Below are 21,791 nucleotides of genomic sequence, written 5' to 3' on the forward strand. Positions count from 1 at the left end.
AATATTGACATATGTAAAAATACGAATTTTATAAATCCGACTAATATCAATTATCTTCTTTTTTTTTTTTTTTTTTTTCGAAAATTGTTAATTTAAAAATACGAGCTTTGACGTTAGACGACTCTTGACAGCTAGGTCAACAACATAACGTAAAATACTCTACAGAAGTGCTTCGGTTAAATGAAGAAAGCAAAAAAAAAATTTCATTACTTTTACGAATAATTTTCGGTAAAGAAGATTAAAAAAGTTAATACGAGTGTAATTGTGTATAATACAAATTAATTGTTTAGTGTAAAAATTAATTACAAATAAAAGTGATTAGATCTCTCGAGCTAAACTATAAACCTCTACCTCGTTATTAAAAAATGGAAAAAAAGAATAGTAATAAAAAGGTAATTCCCAGATCAGCAGAGACATCTACCAACAACCAAGTGAAAACTTCCTCGACTACTTTACCACTGAAGGTAATGATTATCTTCCGCAGATGTTCTTTTCAGAAAAAATTACAGGAATCTGCAGCATGCAATTTGATGATAAGTGTAAATAAAATAACAGATGGCGTTTCGGTGGCAGGTAAAATTTATAAGAGCAAGGAACCACGGGTGATTAAACTCTAGCGGAACAGTGATATTGCTTCTTTTTGCGGTTTTAACGGCTCAGGCATAAATTTGTCTCGATTATAAACGATTAACGCTGCTACCATCATTCAAATGGTTTTTTTTTCGCTCAGCGGGTATTTAGTGGTTTCGTAGTAGATATACACCTTCACAAAAGATTTGCTGTGGCTTTTTTAATTTATTTTTTATTAGCCATCACATATATATGTATATATATATAGGGGAGAGAGGGGCAAAACGGGACATTTAAAGAAATACTAATTTTTTAGGGACTCTGACATGTTATATATTTTTTTTCTAAGGATATTCAAATTGAATAGAAACAATGTTCATTTTTTGCGGGAAAAATAGAGTACACCCTAAAAAAGGTGAAAAAAAAAATATTGAATAGTTTTTTATCATAAAACAAAAGTCATTGACATTTTTCGACTGAAACTCGATTTTTGAAAAAGTTTAACCATAAAAATTCAAAAATAATGCTCAATCATATTTACAAAAATCATTTGTGAATGTTTAAAAAAACTTTTAAAAACAAACTTTTTTTTACAGAATTTTGGGGGTAAGCCGTTTTGCCTCTTCCTTTCCTATGTAGAATATACATCAACGTTCTAATTAGCAAATTGTCTAACTCCATTAAAAAAAATTCTCCATTTATGCGAAAAAAAAGCAAGTTAAAAATTTTTCTTCATCTAAAAATCAATTCCGTTTTTAGTATATGTATAGTATGTCTGTCAAGGTTACTCAAATGATATTTTCTTTGACTATTAGTATCTGAAAATCGCGCAGAATCACCTACGTAAGTTAATCAGTTAGACAATTTGCTAATTAGAACGTCGATATATGTAATTATTTTGTTTATAAAATATATTTTTATAAATCAAGACCAAGAAGACTAGTATAAAACCTACTGCCATATAAAAATTTTTTAAAATACCTGGTTTAATTCCATCTTATGTCAAACATATAAAGTCTGTAATGTAAATATTTTTAACCAAAGATAAAATAACAAGACCTACAATACGTAAAAAAAAAAAAAAAAAAAAAAAAAAAACAAAACGTAACAATTAACTAACCCTGAGAATTGATGTGGGGGATCTTCTCACTACTATTTACGAATTAATTGAATGGAAAAATATACATTAGACATATTTTTGAACTCAAAAATGTGTTTTTGAAAATGTTCCCTCAACGATGATTGTACCATACATGATTTATCGAACTTTGTAGTACACATCTATTGAAAGATTGATTTTTAAAAAATTATATTGAAATAAATAATTTTATTACCTGGAAATTTTGTATTTCTGTGATTACAAGTCAAAAATAGATTTGAATTAAAGCACCACGTGCCTCTTATTTGATTATTTTTTTTTTTTTATTTAACATCTCTTAATTCAGTCTTTTTTTGTGCTCTTATAAAATAATATTCGATCTATATTTGAGTACAAGGCAAGAATGTAAAATAAAACGAGAAACGGCCGGGCTAGCGCGTGTAGTTCAGAAATAGTTTAAACTGAATGCCTTCTTACCATGAAACGGGTCACTGTTCGAGTTTTACCTATTTTAAATACTGTTAAATTTATTTTCACTTATCATTGGTGATGTAGTTACTGTAAAAAATAAATTTCAAAGCTACTCGACTAAAGTGTATTGTAAAACACAAAACACTTCTTTTATTCCAAATAAAAAAATGATGAAAGAAAAAAAAAGGAAGAAGAAATGGAAATATATAAATATATCCAACACATGTCGATAAAGGAAGTGAAACGAAAGAAGACGTGACTAAATAAACACAACACGCAGCAAGGGCAAAATAAATTTAGACATTTGAAACATTTTCAGGGACGATTAAACAGAGTTTACTATAATACCAGAGTTACAATAAATGAATTTTTAACCATTTGTTATACTCAGAGTTATAGCTTACAACAACTGTTGGAATGTTGAATTTGTAGCTTAACATTGTTCATACCCGATGGGTTATCTACATCAATATACTGTCGTAAAGTGTTTTGTTAGCGTCTCCATTAAGGTTGAATTACATTTGTGTCGGCTCAGTACTTCAATGTGGCAATAAAATATTGACATACACCATCGGACAAACAAGTTCGTGACAAAGCATAATAATGTACTTTATAAATTTTTGAATTTTCAGCATTAGTATAAATTATACCGGAAATGAAAATTACGTGAAAAACATTATTTTTAAAAATTTTAAGTTCATGCAGGGTATTTTGCGTTTCTATTTAGAAATACTTTTCGACTTTTCGAAATTCAAATTATCAACAGAGTACTTGTTTTTGTAAGAAAATGTATAATTTCAAAAGTAGGGGAAGGGGACGGGCAAAATGGACTCCTTAAGAAATAAGAGCTTATATTTAATATAAATGTCAACCCATTTTGCCACACTCTTGTCTAACAGGGAAAGGGGAGGCCCTTAAAATTTTGAATGCCTCGAAGTGTTTCGGGGCAAAATGGGTGTTAAATTTTGGGGGCTCACTTTGCCCTCCTTCCCCTACTAATTTCTGTGTAAAAATAAAAAAATTCATTTTTAATTCTGGAAAATTTTTAAATGTCCATCAGTTAAATTTCATATCTAGAACACGGTTGTTTGGTAATTCACAAAAAAATAATCTGACATAACTAAAATTACGCAGCCAAATTTCAAATTAGTAAATAGAACACAAAAAAAAATTTCGGGCATAAATAGTCCAATTTTAAAGTTTGTATACTTTACGAAGCATTCCATTGTGCGCGTGTGTGTGTGTGTGTGTGTATATATAATCAACGTCTACCGAATAAATCGATCGATTTAGAAAGTTCTTACGGCAGTCAAAGGGATTTGTAAACAACTACATTATATGTAGTTTTGCAAGCAATTGCCAAGAAAGCAGCTTTCAAATTGTTTTAAAAAATATTATTTGAAAAAATATCCTTTCTCTCACCACAGAAAACCATCTTAATCCACATACTACTTTGACCGATTGACTTAAAAATCTCATCAGCTTCCAATCACCATAATCGCTTTCTTCGGTTTTCCATTTTCGTAGATTAACTTTGAAAGCATTGGCTCAAATAATCTTCGATTTTAACCTGAACTAAATTCTGATCTTCTTTCATTATTTACCGCAAAAACTATTTCAAGCGGTTAGTTCTTCCGGAAAATTTCGCAAACATAAATTTAAATAAAATAGTTACAATATATTTTTCATCTGAACTAGAGTGCCCATCAATCTATCTTTAAAATATTCATCAAGCTTGAAAATTTAAACAGACCGCGTAATTTTAGAACTAGCACACAATAAATCAATTATCACATTTCTTTAAAAATTAAAAAGAAAATCGATTTTTCGTCTTGAAATTTTTATGGATTTTGAAATAAAATATATTTAATAATTTAATTAAATTACAAATTTTTGATTTTTCGCATTCGATTAAAAAAAAAAATAAACATCCTCTTTTAATATGATAACCGGATTAGCAATATGAGATGCATATATATAGTATCAAAACAGGATGAATTCATGAAAAGAAAAAAAAATGAAATGAAAAATCACTTAGATAAAAACATTGAAGCTCTTTAGACTTGTTAAACCTGAATCTTAAATGATCAAAGCACTTGAAAGCCAGTGATCTTTGTATATATAAGAGATGATGAAGCTAATCCTCATTGACTTGAACTTTCATTATATTATCTCTTTCTACTCTTTTGCATTGCGACAGGTACATCAACGCACCAAGTATTGAATACGGATCTAAGGATAAAAGTTATGATAATGCGGCGTGGATTACAAGAAAAAGTCCCCACTTAAGAAATTCGATCGTCACGGAATTGTCGTCATTTCCGTCAGCATATTATTTTAATGTTGATTGGTTACTCAATTTCATGGAGGAGTTACTTTTTAACTTTCATTATTGTTTTGTTACATTTTTTTCCATTCACAGATTCGAAGTTTAAATTAATAGAACATAGAGGCCGAACTTAAATTACGTGACATATTTAACGGCAGTATATTTTATAATCATAATTAATAAATATTGCGTTATATACAAGTATATAACTAGTTGCAATAATTATTGAATCAACTTGTAATTGAATGAAAATTGAAAAAAATTGAAAAAAAAAATTATTTTACAGACTTTAAAAAACTAAAAATGTTAGGAAAAAAATAGTTATACGTCAAAATGGAGAAGATACTAAGCAGTGAATTTTTTTTTTAAATTTCTCGAGATGCTCTATTATGAAAATAAACCTTTTTTTCTGTTTAAAAATAACTAATCTTGAGAAAAAAAAAACTGGAAAATTCAAACGTGCACACCCTACTTACTCATTTAAAAAGTGATCTATAGGTGGCGTTCTTATATACAAGAAAATATTAAAAAAAAAGTTTAAGGCGCAAGACTAAGGCCTCTCGAACTTGATCACTGGCCAGGCATGAGTTCGAATCCCAGTAGAAGCCAAAAGAATTTTTCACACATAAAGTGGGAGGTCTTTCGGACCTGAGATTTGTCTCGATGCCGACATTTGAATTCGGTCGGTTTTAAGTGAATTTTATTTGGTGTAAAAATTGAATTTGAAGAAAGGTTAACCGGATATGGGATTACCCGAGGCCTTAAAACATATACGTAGGGCAAGTAGGGACAAAATAGGCCCCTAAACGTTTAGGGACCCATTTCGCCCATAAATTATTCGAGCTACTCAAAATTTTAGGGGCCCATTTTGCCTCCCCCCCCTTCCTCCATATACTTGAACAAAAATGAATGATAATAATAATAATAATAATAATAATAATAATAATAATAATAATAATAATAATAATAATAATAATGGTAGCTAAATTTTTGAAGTTTTAAGATTTTATTAATTAAGGAAGAGGAGGGGACAAAATGAATCCCAAACGCTTAGGGGCCCATTTTGCCCTTCCCCTGTAATTAAACCAAAAAGATTTAGATAGTAATTTTTTATAGGGTTCTTTTATTTAAGAATTCAAGTGTAATAAAAAATAAAATAGATCAATCGATTGTGTATTTTTCAAGTTAATGTGTTTATTAACATTCGTAAATACTGACGGACATCACATTTTTGTTCTTTCAATCATTATTTTTAAAAAAAGTGAGTAAATATTTTGTTTGTGTTATTCACTAATAAATTATCTTTAAAATGGTAGAAATTTCGATCTAATTGACAACATTTGAATAAGTGTAAATATTATTTTTACGTGAGTGAATCAGCTGGGACCGAGTAAGCGTCAGCAAAACACATCTCATTGCTTCGCAATTGAGTTATGCAATTAAAGAAATATGATAAATTAAACATGAAAGCGCGCAGTTAAAGTCTAGTCTAGTCTAGTAAATGTAAATATAAGTAAAATAATAATATATGCAATGTAAAGTTTATAAAATATTTTCTTCTTTCCTGACCGGATCGTATTTAAATAATGATAAATCACCCTTGTTCGATGGACAACGGTCGACCCTAAAGATCTTAACATAAGATATCTTGGTCGTCAGTTTATCTTGTTCTTTTGATCTCAATAGCTTACTATATAGTGTTTTACTTGATTTATTTCCTCATCGTCTTTTAATATTTTTTTTTTTTTTTAACCCTAAAAGGGTGTCTTTGTGACCCTTAAGAATCACTTAGAATTGTTAAGTGATCTTTTAACAGATAGTAAAACTTTTCACTTTCAAATGCTTATATCACATCGACATTGATGTTTTCGTCTACAATGTTGACATAAGAGAAATTTATCTCGATTAATACCAGTGACTCAACAACTATTGGAAAATATCATACGATTATCGTCAATGCGATCGATATATATGTATTGTCATCGTTGATATATCGATAATCCGTGTCGTCTTTGTCACATTATGTATGAAATAAATTTTTAAAAGCAAGTTTATATGAGAAAGTAAGAATTATAAGAATAGAAAATAAACAAAATGCATGAATTATTTTTATAAATAAAATACTAACCCGAATCATGGAAAATGATTAAGTAATATTTCAATGGAGATTGAAAACTCGAAACGAATTTTGAATTATATTATATAAACTGATTAATGACCGGCTATACTGTGATAGTTAAAATTTTCTATGGGAATAAAAAGAAATAACGAACTTGTCTGTTATAATATGGATGGATAATAAACCTTTTCTTAATTCTTTATGCCAAAGAATTTATTGAACAATGATATTAATAATAAATAAAAATTAAATTTTTTGTTTAGCTTCGGTATTATTATTGTAAAAGAAGTCCAACTGTAACGGTCGTTATATTGTATGAGTATATAAAATAATATACCGAGGGAAAGATTTATTTGGGAGCAATAAACGAGATTAATTAAAACTCCTTGAGAAGCTTATTTGAGACAGATAAATATTTACTACAATTAAATCCATTGGTGTTTAGTCTTAAATAAATGGTGGTAATATGGAATAGGTAAAAGTCTTGATTGACTTGAATAAATATTTCCGCTAAAGTTGATATATTAACAGTTAAGAAATATTTCTTAAGAACGGTTATCAGATAATTTTGTCCAAAGTTTTCTCTGAAATAAAAGCTCTTAACGCAAAATAAAGACACAGACCCGATGCTTTACTCTATAAACTAGCGAAGTGCACTTTAATTTTTTGATAACTTGTATTTGTTTACGAGAAAAGCTTGGACAAAGTTCCCATTTACTGTGCAAGTGCAACAAAAATAGTACCGTTTATCGAGTGCGAATAGAGAAACAAATAAAAACGCGTCTTACGTGAAAATTATCGATAGATGACTCCAGAAAATCACGCATAGTAGTTGTATCTATATATGAGTAATTCACCTAACCTATTTTACAAAATCAAGTCATTTTTCTTTGATATTCATTCCAGAAAACTAGAACCTCGTATCACTTTCAAAAAAAATAATACAATGATTAAAAAAAAATGATCCTAAAGTTAACAGACAAGTAGTAATTTTCGGAATTTTTGTTTTTTTCATCAAGAATAAAATAAAAAAAATAAAAATATGCACATGTAGAAAATTAAAAAAACTATGAGTGCAATTTTTTAAAATATTTTTGTTTTATAATTTACCATTTTTTTTAAAAATCTAAAAATTACTAGACGTTGGCTAACTTCGGTACCATTCAAAAAAAGACCATTCGGCAGCCGAAATGAAAGGTAGATTTCTTACTTAATCTATCGAATAAGTTAATTTCGTACATGAATATCTTGTGATACATGTAAGTGTGTAGTCATGGTATAAAATTTCTCGGCGAACTTCAGATAATTCATTTGACAAAACATTGCATAGATAATTTACCAATTTAAACTTTTCGCAAATACAGTATTGCTATATTCATAGTCTACAATGTTTATTTAATTTTTAAATAGTTACTATCACCTAACGGTATTACTATTAACAAAATATTATCTTCCAGTGCAAACAAATCAAAAGATTATATTATTAGCGACAAGAAAAATTTAATGGAAATAGATTTTAATGTGTAGTGCATAAGTTATTAAGACTTAAAACCATAAAAGATGCATGTTACTATATTAAAAAAAATTTTCAATGCTTTGAAAGTATCATAAAACAGTAAAAATGTCAATCATAGAGCGTACAGGTACATTTGAAACATCATTAGTGATAAAAGAGATACTTTTAAAATAGAAAATAGCTGTGAAATTTAAAGGTTATTTTGTTCACAACAAAATACAACTGACGAAATTGGATTATAATGGGAAACGCTTCAGTTATGTGGAACAAAAACCATATTTTCAACATTTTTGATTCCATCAAAATTTTTAAGGCTATCCAATTATTAGAAGAAATGGTCGAAACATAAAGTGTAAGGTCATAAATTAAAGCTTATTAGATAAGCTTTCCGATACTTTTTCGGAAATTGTCTATGAATATTAGTTTTAAAGTTATATGAACATGAAAGTGGATAAAAACTAATTTTTTGAAAAATCGTGGAAATTTTAAACAGCCATAATTTCTAAATTAATTGACCGATCTAGCCCATCTTTGAACTTAACCGTGATAATCGCCAATAGAATAAGTGTGAAAGATTTCATCAAGATCTGATAAGAATTGTAGTCGCAATCGTGTCTTCAAAACTTGGTTATATTTCATATATATATATATATATAAATTTTCCAACGAATGGTATTTTCGAACTCTATTCAACTAATTATGATAGGTTATGACAAAATTCCTTGAAAAATCGACCATGAGGACAAATACAATATCTAGATTTTTTAAAAAATCTACTTAAAAATCATCGATATTCGGATGTCTTCGAATAGGGACCAATGAATGAAATCTCATCTATTAGTAGACTACTCTCTGAACATGAATTAGTGAAATAAGTGAATATTCCTTAAATCGGAGTGCAAATCGTACCAATAATTCCAAAAAGTACGATTGGCACTTTGAATTATTCATTTATTTCACTCATTTATGTTTAGAGAGTATACATATATTACTATGTGCTCAAATGATAAATAAATAAATTTATAAGCCAATTCTATTTCACAGAGACATTGACATTGTATTAGTACTAGATTATCGGCTGCTAATCTCAAGATTTTTACTTTTCTGTTGTAAACATATTTCTCTGTTATAAAATAGTAAAAAAAAAAAAAAAAATTCTATCTATAATTTTTTCCTATTTATATTATACTGTAAAGCGCGATTCAATTTATAGCTCTAATAATTAATAGTTTTACTATTTTACATGTTGTAAATGTGTAAAATTTTTGAATTTTAAATAAATTATGTAAAAAATGTGTGGATAAATCTAACAATAATAATTATTAGGTAATCTAGTCACGAGCCAATAGTTTTACTGAGAAATAGTCAAAGATTTTGTTTTAAGATACTGAAGATGTATAAATATTATATAAATTTAAGTTCGTTTTTTTTTCTCGTTTTCATATTCATAATTTAAAGAAAATCGTTTCTCACGGTTATCTAAAAATCATCATAACAAAATAAAAATAAAATATTTAGTTTAATTTAATTTTATTTAAAACTTTTTAAAAGTTAACAAAAGAAAAATTAAAACCATGAAATGGTCACGCTAATTTTAACACAGCTTTAGCTAACCATAACGTCTCGAATATTTTGATCATATTCTGAAAGCGAGTCATCGTTAAACAAAGAAAATTTATTAAATTCAAAATTTCACAATGTTAATAATTTTTTGAAAGAGTATTAACTATTAAGCCTTTATATTCACACTTCTATTTTTTTATAATTATTTAAAAAATTTTTACATATACATTTCGATATAAATCTACTGAAGTTGTAAAGATCGATAGAAAAAGCCTGTTGTCTCTCACCATCGCGGTTTGCTCGAAAGTTCACGAATGAACGCGACATAAAATATATACCATAAATATATCTCGTGAGTTAGAGTTTCTGTCGGCATTTTTTTTTTCTACTGTATTTATTTTTACAATGACGTGCAAATCGATTATCCTATACCTCAACGACACGCTCGTTGTTTGATGTTTCCGGAGACTAAATCGATTTTTCCGTTTACTTGATACAGCAAATGTCTCCTTAGTAGTCTACTAAAAGCGGTTGTTCTGTTATCAAAGTATACATGACATAAGATTATGACAATATGACAGTCATTCACTTAAACTATTCACTTTTTCATAAATCCTATCAAGTTAATTTCCTAGGCATAATAAAATCAAGAAATTATGTGTAGCAATCCCGTATGAAAATAACATATATGGTCAAAATATACAATAAATATCAGAAAATATATGTGGCGAATTTAACTATATTTTCATATATATATTTTTTTTATACTAAAAAATATAATATTCATCATGTACGAGCCCGTATATGTTTAGCATATATAAAATATATATGTCAATCATATACAAAAAATATATTTTCATCATATATGAAAATATATATTCTTGTCATATACGAAAACTATATTTTTATCATACATAAAAATATATATTTCTATCAGATACGAAAAATATATTCTGATCATATATAAAAATATATATATATACAATGTATGGAAAAAAAAAGTTTCTTATTCGTATGACCCGCTCCAATTAAATTAGATCTAAATTTTGATATACTCTTCAAATTGCAGATAAAATTCTCAAAAGTAGTTAATTTGAAGCGAATATATAATATACCTATATATATATATATATATATATATATATAAATATACCGAATAAAATATATGCTTAAATATAACAAAGAAAATATATGGTGCCATATATAATATAAATTATATGCTACCAGATATTTCATTTCATATAAAAATTTTATATTTTTCGAATATAAAAGGAAATATATCAATATAATATATTATAAGGTAAATCTGAATGTATATGGCTTAATATAGAAAACATATAAGTTAAATATATAGAATACATATATTTACTACTGTATATAATTTTATATTAAATCGGCGAAATTCTCCATATGATTGTTTATAATATACAATATAATATATCATATATTTTTTTGTTGCAAACATATATTTTAACCATATATTGTTTTTTCATACGGGAAGTACTTCTTTTTTGGTAATTACAAAAAAAAGTTTACATTGTTTTTTTGTAAAATGTGTAGTGGAAATTTTTTATTCCTTTTTCGGTTAAGTAATATTTTAAAGATATATAATTGCGGAAACAATTCAACGCCCATTTGATCAATTACATTTCGAGACTCATCATCAACGTCAAGGATCAATGATTTGTTTCAACATAAACCTACTCGTTATAAAACATCTACTGTAGTATAGTCACCGGTTAACAATCTGATAGTCTATGATTCTGCTTGAGTAAAGTTTCATTGCACATAATGCTTTTTTTTTTCTTTTATATGAAATTTCTGATAGATAAAGTAAATATAATGTAAGATTGTATTAGAAGTAAAAGTACAGAGTTATAAGATTTAAGAGAGCAAGAGTGTCCTCTTACATATACATATATATATATATATATATATATATATATATATATATATGTCTAAATCAATGCGTTACGAATTGATACTCTCGAATGTATAACTACAACACGATTGCAAGACACACAAGATTCCCTTCGCTCACGATCTTTATTGCCATCGTAAATGTGATCAATTTCGACGTTAAGATATCTAGAGCATGTTGCGATATTTATTATCATTTAAATTGTAACGGTAATTGAAAAATATAAAGTTAGGAATTATATTATAATATTTTTTTAAATTTAATAAGCATCAGTACATTTAATAATATAGTGAATAAATAAAAAAATTAATAATGTCATTTAATTAGTCAAAAAAAAAAAAAAAAATAAAACTATTAAATACTGTTATGTACCGGGCAATTAATTTTAAAGCATACTTCCGTTGTGCAAATTAGAGCAAAATGCATCGTCGAATAATGAGGATAAAAAAAATCTGTGACGATGATAGTAAATTGAAAAAAAAATTAATCAGTGCTAGTTGAGAGGAGCTTACGTATATATGTATCAATTTGTTCTATCGCGTGTAGAAATAGACTGTCAGAATACTTGGGGTGGAAAATAAGGTTCGAGCTCCATTGAAATTTTGTAAGTCGCTAAAGGGCAAATGTTCACGTTTCCTTGAACATAAAAAAACTACTTTTATATAAAATCTCAAGAGTCACCTATTAAATTTATGTGACTAAATTGGTTTCGCGTACTTCACTTAAAATAACTTTTTCAATTTTACCTGCTTATAATACTTTTTTATAATGATAAAAAAACATGACATTCTTTTAATCTGTAAATCGCATTGAGTTTTAAATTGAATTTCATATTATTTCCGTGTAAAAATAATTCCTTCCAAAAATGTTCATGACAGTTAACTTTTAAGATTAAAACAATTCTTAACTTTGTTGAACATTTTTGAAACTTTGAAAAAAATGGAAAGTGAACAATTTTTAACTGGAGTCGGCTTTTTCTGCGTGTATTTTTTTTAATTTTTTGAGGAAAAACAATTTGGTTTGAAAAACAAAAAAATAAAAGAGGAATGATAGATATTTTTTGACGTTTATTAAAACTTTTTGGGAAAGTCAGTATTTTTCACTATCTGACTTGTTCAACAGGGTGGCCACAAAGAAATGATTTCAAAATTTCAAAATTTCCTGATATTTCCCGATTTTCTAGTAAAGTTTTTCACATTTTTCCCGGATTTAAAAATTTTACTCTTATCATTTAGATATTCAAGGATTTATTATATTTTCATTTTCAATAATTAAATCATGCTAGAAACCATACAAATGGCAATAAAATAAATTAATATTGCCTACTTTTGATTATTCGATGTTAAAAATGTGTAAGTTAAAATATTTAATAAGAAATTTTATGATTCAAATAAATTTAAGGGATACTAAAAAAAATTTCAAATTTTTTTAGTAATTTTTAACAGTTTGTAACTCGAAGGAAAATGGTCGAAAAACAAAAAGTTAAATTGTAGCTTCAAATGTTAAATTTTCTAATTTTGTCTTAAAATTTTTTTATAAGCATGGTTCCGAAGCAATCAAAAATCAATCATAATTATTGAAAAAAATTATTGAAGCTCGAAAACCGTTTTTAAGCTGAGCAAAAATTTGGTAAATTAATTTTTTGGCAGTTTTCTTAGGATTAATCCGGAACCGCACAAAATAAAAAAAATTTAAGACCAGATCAGAAAACTAGACACTTGAAGCTACAGCTTGTCTTTTTTGTTTTTATCGTACGATCATTTTCCCTCGAGTTACAACGTGTTGAAAATCACTTCCAAATTTGAAATTTTTTTAATATCCCTTAATTTTTCTAACTAGTGTATTATTGAAAATTTTTTAAATTTTGAACTGTCACAATGTAATTCCCAGATACTTTTCGAAATTCCCTGACATTTCCATAATATTTCCCGGTTGCATTAAATTCCCTGATAATTCCCGAAATTCCCGGTTTGTGGCCACCCTGTTCAAAAATAGTCCAAAAAACGAGTGATTGGAACTAATTATGAACTCACGAAATTATCAATTCAAATAATTTTTGCTTAAAAAATTTCCAAAAAAATACAAACCCGCGAAAAAGTGTAAACTAGTTCAAAATTTTTCACACTTGTAATTATTTTAAGTTCCAAAAATGTTCAACTCTAAGTTCAAAATTGTCTCAATTTGCAGGAAAGTTTTTGAAACGATTTTTTTTTACACGGGTTATTTATTTTTCATTAATAGATTAATAATCATCACTTACCTCATCATGAAAAGACTTTTGCTGCGAATTAGCCCAACACATTCTGCAAGGACAAGCTTCACGTTCTTTGCCATTTTCCAGTTTATCTTTTTCCTTTATGGTATTGACCTCTGGGGGTGGCGGTGGTGGAACCGGAGGTGGAAGAGGGCTCGTAGCTACTTCGAGACTGTCTGAACTAGAGTTATGTCGTCTTGGTGGTGTAATATTAGTAAAGTTTCTTGTGCCGTTAGTAATTCCTTGTTTATTATCACTGGACTTAGTGCTACGTTCAGTACTAACTCTCGATGAATAATGTGAGGGTAAATGAAGGTTAAATGAGCATTTTGATGACTGGGGATGTGGTTTTAAAAAGTCATCAAGTAAATAAAAACTTTGAGCACGTCCAGAGCGTGTAGACGTTGCTCGTGCTTCAATTGTCTGTGTTCTTTCGCACTTAGATACATCACGAGTGGATTTATTCCGACATTCATCTTCAGATGAATATCTCGTTTTACGCCTTTGCTCTTCACCCGCACTCTCAGTTGCTTCAATTGAATCTTGATATAGTCTTCGACTGACCTTTGTTGATCTTGCCTGAGAGTAATCACTGCTGTCGCGATAAGTGTCCCGGGTCGTTTTTGATACTCGTGCTGAATAAGAGGTAGGCTGAGGATACCTCAGTGTTTTAACCGTAGGTCCAACAGTTGAGCACTCTCTGAAACTATCACTCGCGCCATTTTCAATCATGGAAGCACTCATGTTCTGGCCAAACGAGTTTTGACTAACGTGTGAGCTGGTTGAGTTTGTAACTGGAGTCCTGAGAAGTGCTCCAAGTGATCGCCACTTTCGATCCTGACTGTTTGAGGTTGGCGATATAGAGGCAGTTGTCCATTTCCTTTCATTACCTGGTGAGGCGACAATAGAATTACACGACCACTTGCGTTCATTGGTAGGAATTGAACCAGGTGGACCGAGCCACTTTCTCTCAGACAAAGTCGATGGAGGTGTCATAGCTGCTCCTTCGTTTGACCACTTCCTTCCTTCGGTTACACTTGATGAGGATGGAGTTACAAGGGAAGTGGTTGAAAATTCTTCACGTTGCTTAGCTTTCCACCAAGATGATGTCGAAGTAGTAAAAAGAATTAATGCTCCTCTCAGTGGATTTTGATTCTTTGTGACAATATCACGTGACTTTGATCCTTCTAAAACTTCCCGGTCTTTGATCTTACCAGACTCGTCATAAATGGATACAGAATCACGAGTAAATAATTGATGCTGCTGTTGCGGTTGCTGCTGCTGCTGTTGCTTCTGGCAGTGACGTTCTTGTTCTTCACGTAATACCGTTGAATTCGTGCTTCTTAATCGTGGTCTTGTATTATGAATGAAACCGTAATCGTTACTTTCTGGTAGACAGTCAATTTCTAAACGTCGTGAGTAAGATGATGATGATGAGGACGTTGAGGGTTGAAGTGAACTCGGACCACCATAATGATGTTGGACAGTCGTTAACTGAAGACTTGGCTGCTGAGGAAGAGTTGACGTCCTGGCACGATGAGCTCCGTCACCGGAAGTTCGTTGAAGACACGAAAAACTTGCAGAGTGTCTTAAACTTGATGGTGGATTGGTTGGTTGACTCACACCCAACATCTTTCGTTCCACCAAACTTTACGTTTAAAATACCTCTAGTTTCACCAGAAATGTTTAACTTTTCTTCTTTTTTTTTTACTAAACGATCCAAATAATTTACACCTATTTGATTTCATCGCTTTTTAAATACTATTTGCTTTATTCTTTCGCGCTCTCTCGGTTCCTCGGATTTCCAATCACGTAACATTTTATTTTTTTTTATATATTTATTATGGGGCAGTCGATTGCTGTTTAGGGGGCAGTGAGTATTTGTTAGTACTTGTTGACAGGTGACAATTATTGTCGATGATGGACTCTAGCGACAGCTGACACAAACTCGCCAAGATATTTAAGGGAATCTGAAACACAAATTAGGAATAGGCTTGGGGTCTTGCAACTCAAAATATAATACTAATGTAATAATTAATGACTAATGTAATGATTAATTAATGATTTAATGATAACGATTGTGAGAGACTTTTTTTATGGTTATAAAATTAATTAACCAAGTGCAACCAATAATACATCAACTGTTATAGAGTTTTATTTTTTACCAAGATAATAAATTGATTGATAAATTTAAATCAACAATTATCTTGTTTTTTAATGTAATCTATTATTACAATACAAATGAACGACATGTTAAAATTATAAATTTAAGAAATAATTGATGATGAGTGTGTTCTCGAATAATAATTAAAGTGATTAAATAAACAGGACTAATCACACAAATATAATAAGCTAGGGAATTAAACGATAAAATTAAAACGATAAATAAATAACATAAAAATGATGTTTAAAAATAATATAAAAGTTTGATCGGAAGTCGCTTGTCCAACAACCGACTAATCCTTGAGTACCTCATCTCTGCGTAGGTTTACATTTAATTTATTCCGCGCAATTAGCAGTCTAGACCGCAATTAATGTACAATTATCGTGCCGGGTGGCCGCCCTTAATCTTGTTTCTTTGCCAAAAAAATATACATATACATGCAGACATACATATAAATGTATAAATGTATGTAAAAACAAAGAGTAATCTAGAGGCGTCCATGTCGTCTGCCAAGTATCGGTGAAAGGTATTTATAAGTCAAGAAAGTAACACCCACAATATATATATATATGTACAAATATATATATATATATATATATATATATATACTTGCATGGTCTACTATATTGCGGCGAATGCAAAAGACAAGGCCGTTTGTGGCTTGTGAATACGTCTTTAGCTCTCTGTTTTTGCTCTTGCTGATGTTGAGAGACTCTTTTATGTTATGTATAACTGAAGAAAAGTTCATTGCATTTATTACGACACGATTGACTGTTGCAACTAACAATGACATGTTATCCAGATTCTGAATTCATTACAATTTAATTTTTTTTATTATTTTATGTATTTCTTTTTATTGACATAACCTCTTTTTAACTTCCCGCTATAAAAATTGAAAATTTTCAAAAAAAGGAAGTTATTGGTTTCGGTGCGATTTTCAAAATTGAGTTTTCATAAGATGTCAACTTCTGAGGTCCTGGAAGCTATTCTGAATATTTCCGGACAGATTTTTTTTGTCCGAAGACATCTTCGGTACGAATTGACCGATTTGAATTTTGGCGGCAATTGAAAAGGTTCACCAAAGACTTGAAATTATCTAGATTGTGAAGTCGATTGGTAGTGTAGTTTCTAAGTTATACGAAAAATGAAAGAAAAACTCAAAAATTTACAAGTAATACTGTTTTTGAGCTTCCTGAACTCAAAAATAGCAGGAAGTTTTGGGGTTGTCCCGCAGAGTCAACCGTTTTTCAGATTTTGATGAATATTTTTGTTTTATATATCACTGTAGTTATATATTATGAAGATGACTTAATTAAATTTTGTTTTTTTCTTTCGGCTTTCTTGAGTATCAGAAAAAATTTAATCAGTGTAATATAGAATGTATAATGATTTGTCAAGTAGATTTTAAAGCGTTAATAATGCAATGAATAATGCAATTTTTGATAAAAGTTTTAAAATTTTTTTTTACTTGCACACACTTTTAGATTGATGTGTATGTGTGGGTAAGTGTACATCAGGTTATTGTTGCCGTAGGCGCTGGACGGGTGAGTACATAACGAGAAGAATGCCACGATGTAATAATCTTTTACACATTCGCGCTCTGGATACCTCAAGTCACCTGGTTCGTATAATTGGCACGAATCCTCCATCCCGTAACTAATTGTTTGTCTGTTTATTGATTAATAATATACCTTACATGTTCCATTTTTTCAGTAACAACTAATTAAACAATAAAAATTTTGTTTGAAAAATTTAAATTCATTCTTTTTAATAGAATAAAAAAAAAAATTGTATGAAGTGAATTTAATGTTTTTGAGGTTTGATTTTCCGTCTATCATTTTCGAGACAGAGAAACGCCATGGTCTGGCATTTTTATGGATAGATCGCGTGCACATAAAAACATCATCACGAAGATATATATTGAGTATATATTATCATACATAGTTTTTGACTAACTACGTACATATATCACAAAGTGCATTGATATTTCAAGATCAGATATATTATATGATTTTATAAAAAAAAAATATTATAGATTTAATAGACTAATAAATTGCAGTGGTAAAAAAAGAACAAAAATATATATACATAATGATGAGTTATAAATTTTATCATATAGAAAACTCAAGCGAATAACTTGAAATATGACTCGTTAGTTTTTTTTTTTCGACGTGAAAATGCTGATTGGTAATGAAAAATAATAATAATACTATGTATTACGTACGTGACTGCCTGAATGGCGCTACTAAATTTATCAAACATATTTTTTAATGAATTCTTTATCGAATCATTTGGTCATTAATATATTTCAATTTTTATTACCATTAAAGCTTATTGCGATAAATGTTTCCATCCGCCTGAAAACTTATTAATTTTTACAATTGTCTAATTATGGAATACTTAAAAAAAATCAAGATACGTTCAAATTTTTTTTTACTGTCGTCTAGTTCTCTTTCTCGTATTATTTATTTTTTTTCTTTTCAAAATATCTCAAAAACGCTGACAGATACAAACACGGTAAATTTTTCGGGTTATCCAAAAAATGTTGCCGGTAATCTATATTATTAAGAGAATAAAAAAAATTTTGTTCCCGGCATTTCTGTATGATAAAATTGGTTAATGTTATTAAAATGGTATTGTTAGAAAGGTTTTGACTTGAATTTGTGCCTTTTCATAGTTTCAACTTTTTTCTATTATCAAAAATTGAGAAAAATTAAATTATCTGTATCATTCGAATTACATTTAAATTACGCGAGGAAAAATACGACCGTAATTATTTTTTTTAAATAAATTAATATTCTAATTATTCTATCACTCTATATGACTGAATGTCACTGAATATATATTATATTATTTATATCGCGTTACTTATTCCAAAATGACAAAGTTTTATATTTCTATTTAGTTTGAGGAAGCTTCTCAAAGCCAAAAAAGTGTGCATAGAAAAAAAAAGATTTATTGACACAAAAATTCTTTACTCGCCTAAAAAAAATTTTTACTTACCCCAAGAAATTTATCGCATTGTGAATTAAAACTAAAAAGTTATTTAGAACTAGAAAAAATTTTTTAGTGCAAGGAATCATTTCTTGACTAAAATAATATTTTCTCGCCCCAAGAAAATTTTTGCATTGAATTTATGATGCATAAAATTTCTTGGTGTAAATAAAATTTGTTGAGGCAAGAAATCGTTTTCTTATGAGTATTTTATAAAATTGGTAGTGATATTTCGGCAGTCACGTAGTGACTGCAGGTTGCTCGTTAATTCAAACAAATATAGTTTATAATTTCAAAATATTTGAAAATTTTGGTGACAGTGAAGCACTCCCGGGTCGAAAATTTGATCTGTTTTAAATCAAATAAAAAATTTAAATTATTTCTGTTCAATTTTACTTTTTGTTTGTATTTAATCAACATGTGAAATTTAATCGAAATTTACCTTTACTATTCCTTATTTAGACTATTTCCAGACGTGCTTTCAATAATTTTTAATCTTTTTTCGGTCGCCTCTAAATCAAAATCATACTTCTTTTCTCATAATATAATGCCTTCTTTTGTTTTTTTCCAGACCAAAATCAGACTTTTACTGCCTATTATTTTTATTAGTCTGTTTATGATCGTCTTTAGATGAAAAACAGCTTGAAATTTTTATAAAAATTTAAAAACAGACCAATTAAGGTAAATGTCCCAATACCGAAACAAGACCCAATACCGGAACGATTTAATAATCATTATATTATATTTCAACTCGTACGCGATGAAACTAAATAAAACTTTCTTTATTTGAAACCTTAATCTTTCAGTTAAAAAATAAGATATAAAATAGATTTTAGAAAATATTTAAAATATAAAAAAAAAAAAATGTTAATTAGAGCAATAGTCTCGGATTCATGACTTTTTCATATCTCTTAATGGTTTTGCTAAGAAATCAGTCAATGGTCTTAAGCTTATAGAAAATGCATAGAATTACTTTTCAATAATTTTTTTTTTGTATATGCATCTTGAATGACATAAAATTCAAGAAAATATATTAAAAATATGAAAAAAATAGTATTATTATATTAATTTGACTGTTCGGCTATTGGTACATCAAAATGAACCCGTGCCCAGTACCGGAACAGCCAATCATATTAATGTTATCGATAGACATTAACGGTGAGTTTTAGTGACTGGCTAAATCAAGTACAATATTAATTATTACTGGAGCCCTAATATTTAATGCAGTATGTATGATTGTTATAAAAAATAGATTAAGTATAGATAAACTCTAATTTAAATCATAAAAAATAAATTTTTGTTTTTAGTTTTTTTTTTTTTAATTATTTTTCTAGTATAACCTCAAATGATTTATTTTGTTTCTATTCTTTAGTTCAAAATATTTATTTTCATTGAATATTCAATCATTCAAATCAAATTCAAAAAATTTTGAAATTAATAGTGCTTTTGTGTAAACATTATATTTTTAATTATTTATGTTATTTATTTATAATTTTAAAGTTCTCTGATGTCTGCTACATTCATACTCATTTTACATTAATATTATTTAAAAATTATTAATATTTTCACCATGAATAAATGCAAAAAATAACTTATTTTATTTACTGTTCCGGTATTAGGACAACCGAATTCTCGTATGGGGACAAGGCTATTTTAGCGTTCCGGTATTGGGTCTTTTGGGTGTCATAGAAAAAAAATTTTTTTTTATATTAAATTTAAGAAAAATGAACTTATTTGATTATTTTTGCATTGGTAAATGTCTATTCTATATGATGTAATAAATTATTTTGGTTTATAATTTATTTGAATATTTTTAAAACGATAAAAATCAGTCATATACCCTTCGTCGTTCCGGTATTGAGACATTTACCTTAGTTTAAATACAATCTAGTTCGACTAAAATCAGATCAAATTTTTGACCTGGGCTGTCTCTCCGCTTCGCGTTCGAGGCGTACAATTTAAAAACAAATGAGCATCTTTTGGCGCGAAATTTAAATCGGCGCGAAACCGAAATCACTCAATTTTAAAACACAAACTCCCTATTTACTCAGCATGCAGATTGATTTTTTTTTAAACTCCGGAACTTCGGCAGAGTGAATTCAGATTGAAATAAAATCCGTAATGATTCACTCCCAATTTTTTACAGTATGATAAAATTTAATTACATTTAAATTTAAAAGATTTATGACAGAATTCTTTACAATCATGGTCACTGAATATCTCTATAGAGTATTTATATTTTTTCAAAGAGACAATTATCAACAAAACTATTATATTATAAATACAAAAGCCAAAGACAATTAGCCTGAACAATGATTATTAAATGCACGCTGCTGTACTTGGGTCACATGAAATTTACAAGCACGAGTATGTACAAATTAATAAAGAGCAGGGGTTGAAACGGAAAGGGGTTAAATGCATAACACTGGGGACATCTCCCATTGGAACTACATCGACTTGTCGTTCATTTAGTCACGCAATCTATATAACCAACACAGATACCATGTTGTCGTTGTCATTCTCAGTAAGTTATCATAAGGTAGCATTCAACCGTTCACTATTTTAATGAGTTAATAATTAAATGTATGATTCATTAAAACGAAAATTATACGGGTGGAGTTTTAAAATAAAAAATAGTAAAATCATTAATGAGTAAATGTATATGAGACTTATACTAATGTAGATAAATAATGCAACCGCGTGAGAAAGATGTTATTTTAGGTATTATTAGACAAGTGCATATAAAGATTATTACTTAAACTATTCTTTACCCAAGAACTTCATTAATTCA

The 21,791-nt window shown here is 28.5% G+C and overlaps 1 protein-coding gene across 2 annotated transcripts in view; it reads right to left on the bottom strand.

The window, feature by feature from the left end:
* LOC103568531 (probable serine/threonine-protein kinase dyrk2) overlaps nucleotides 1–21,791 on the bottom strand; it is a 164,535-nt gene that overhangs the window by 96,852 nt on the left and 45,892 nt on the right. For both annotated transcript variants that reach the window (XM_014440978.2, XM_008545438.3), the window contains exon 2: nucleotides 13,849–15,812. In XM_014440978.2, coding sequence (XP_014296464.1) covers nucleotides 13,849–15,474 — 1,626 coding nt within the window. In that variant the 5' untranslated portion in view covers nucleotides 15,475–15,812. The remainder of the gene's footprint in view (nucleotides 1–13,848; nucleotides 15,813–21,791) is intronic.

This window comes from Microplitis demolitor, chromosome 1 (genome assembly GCF_026212275.2).
Source record: "Microplitis demolitor isolate Queensland-Clemson2020A chromosome 1, iyMicDemo2.1a, whole genome shotgun sequence".
Classification (NCBI taxonomy): Eukaryota; Metazoa; Arthropoda; class Insecta; order Hymenoptera; family Braconidae; genus Microplitis; species Microplitis demolitor.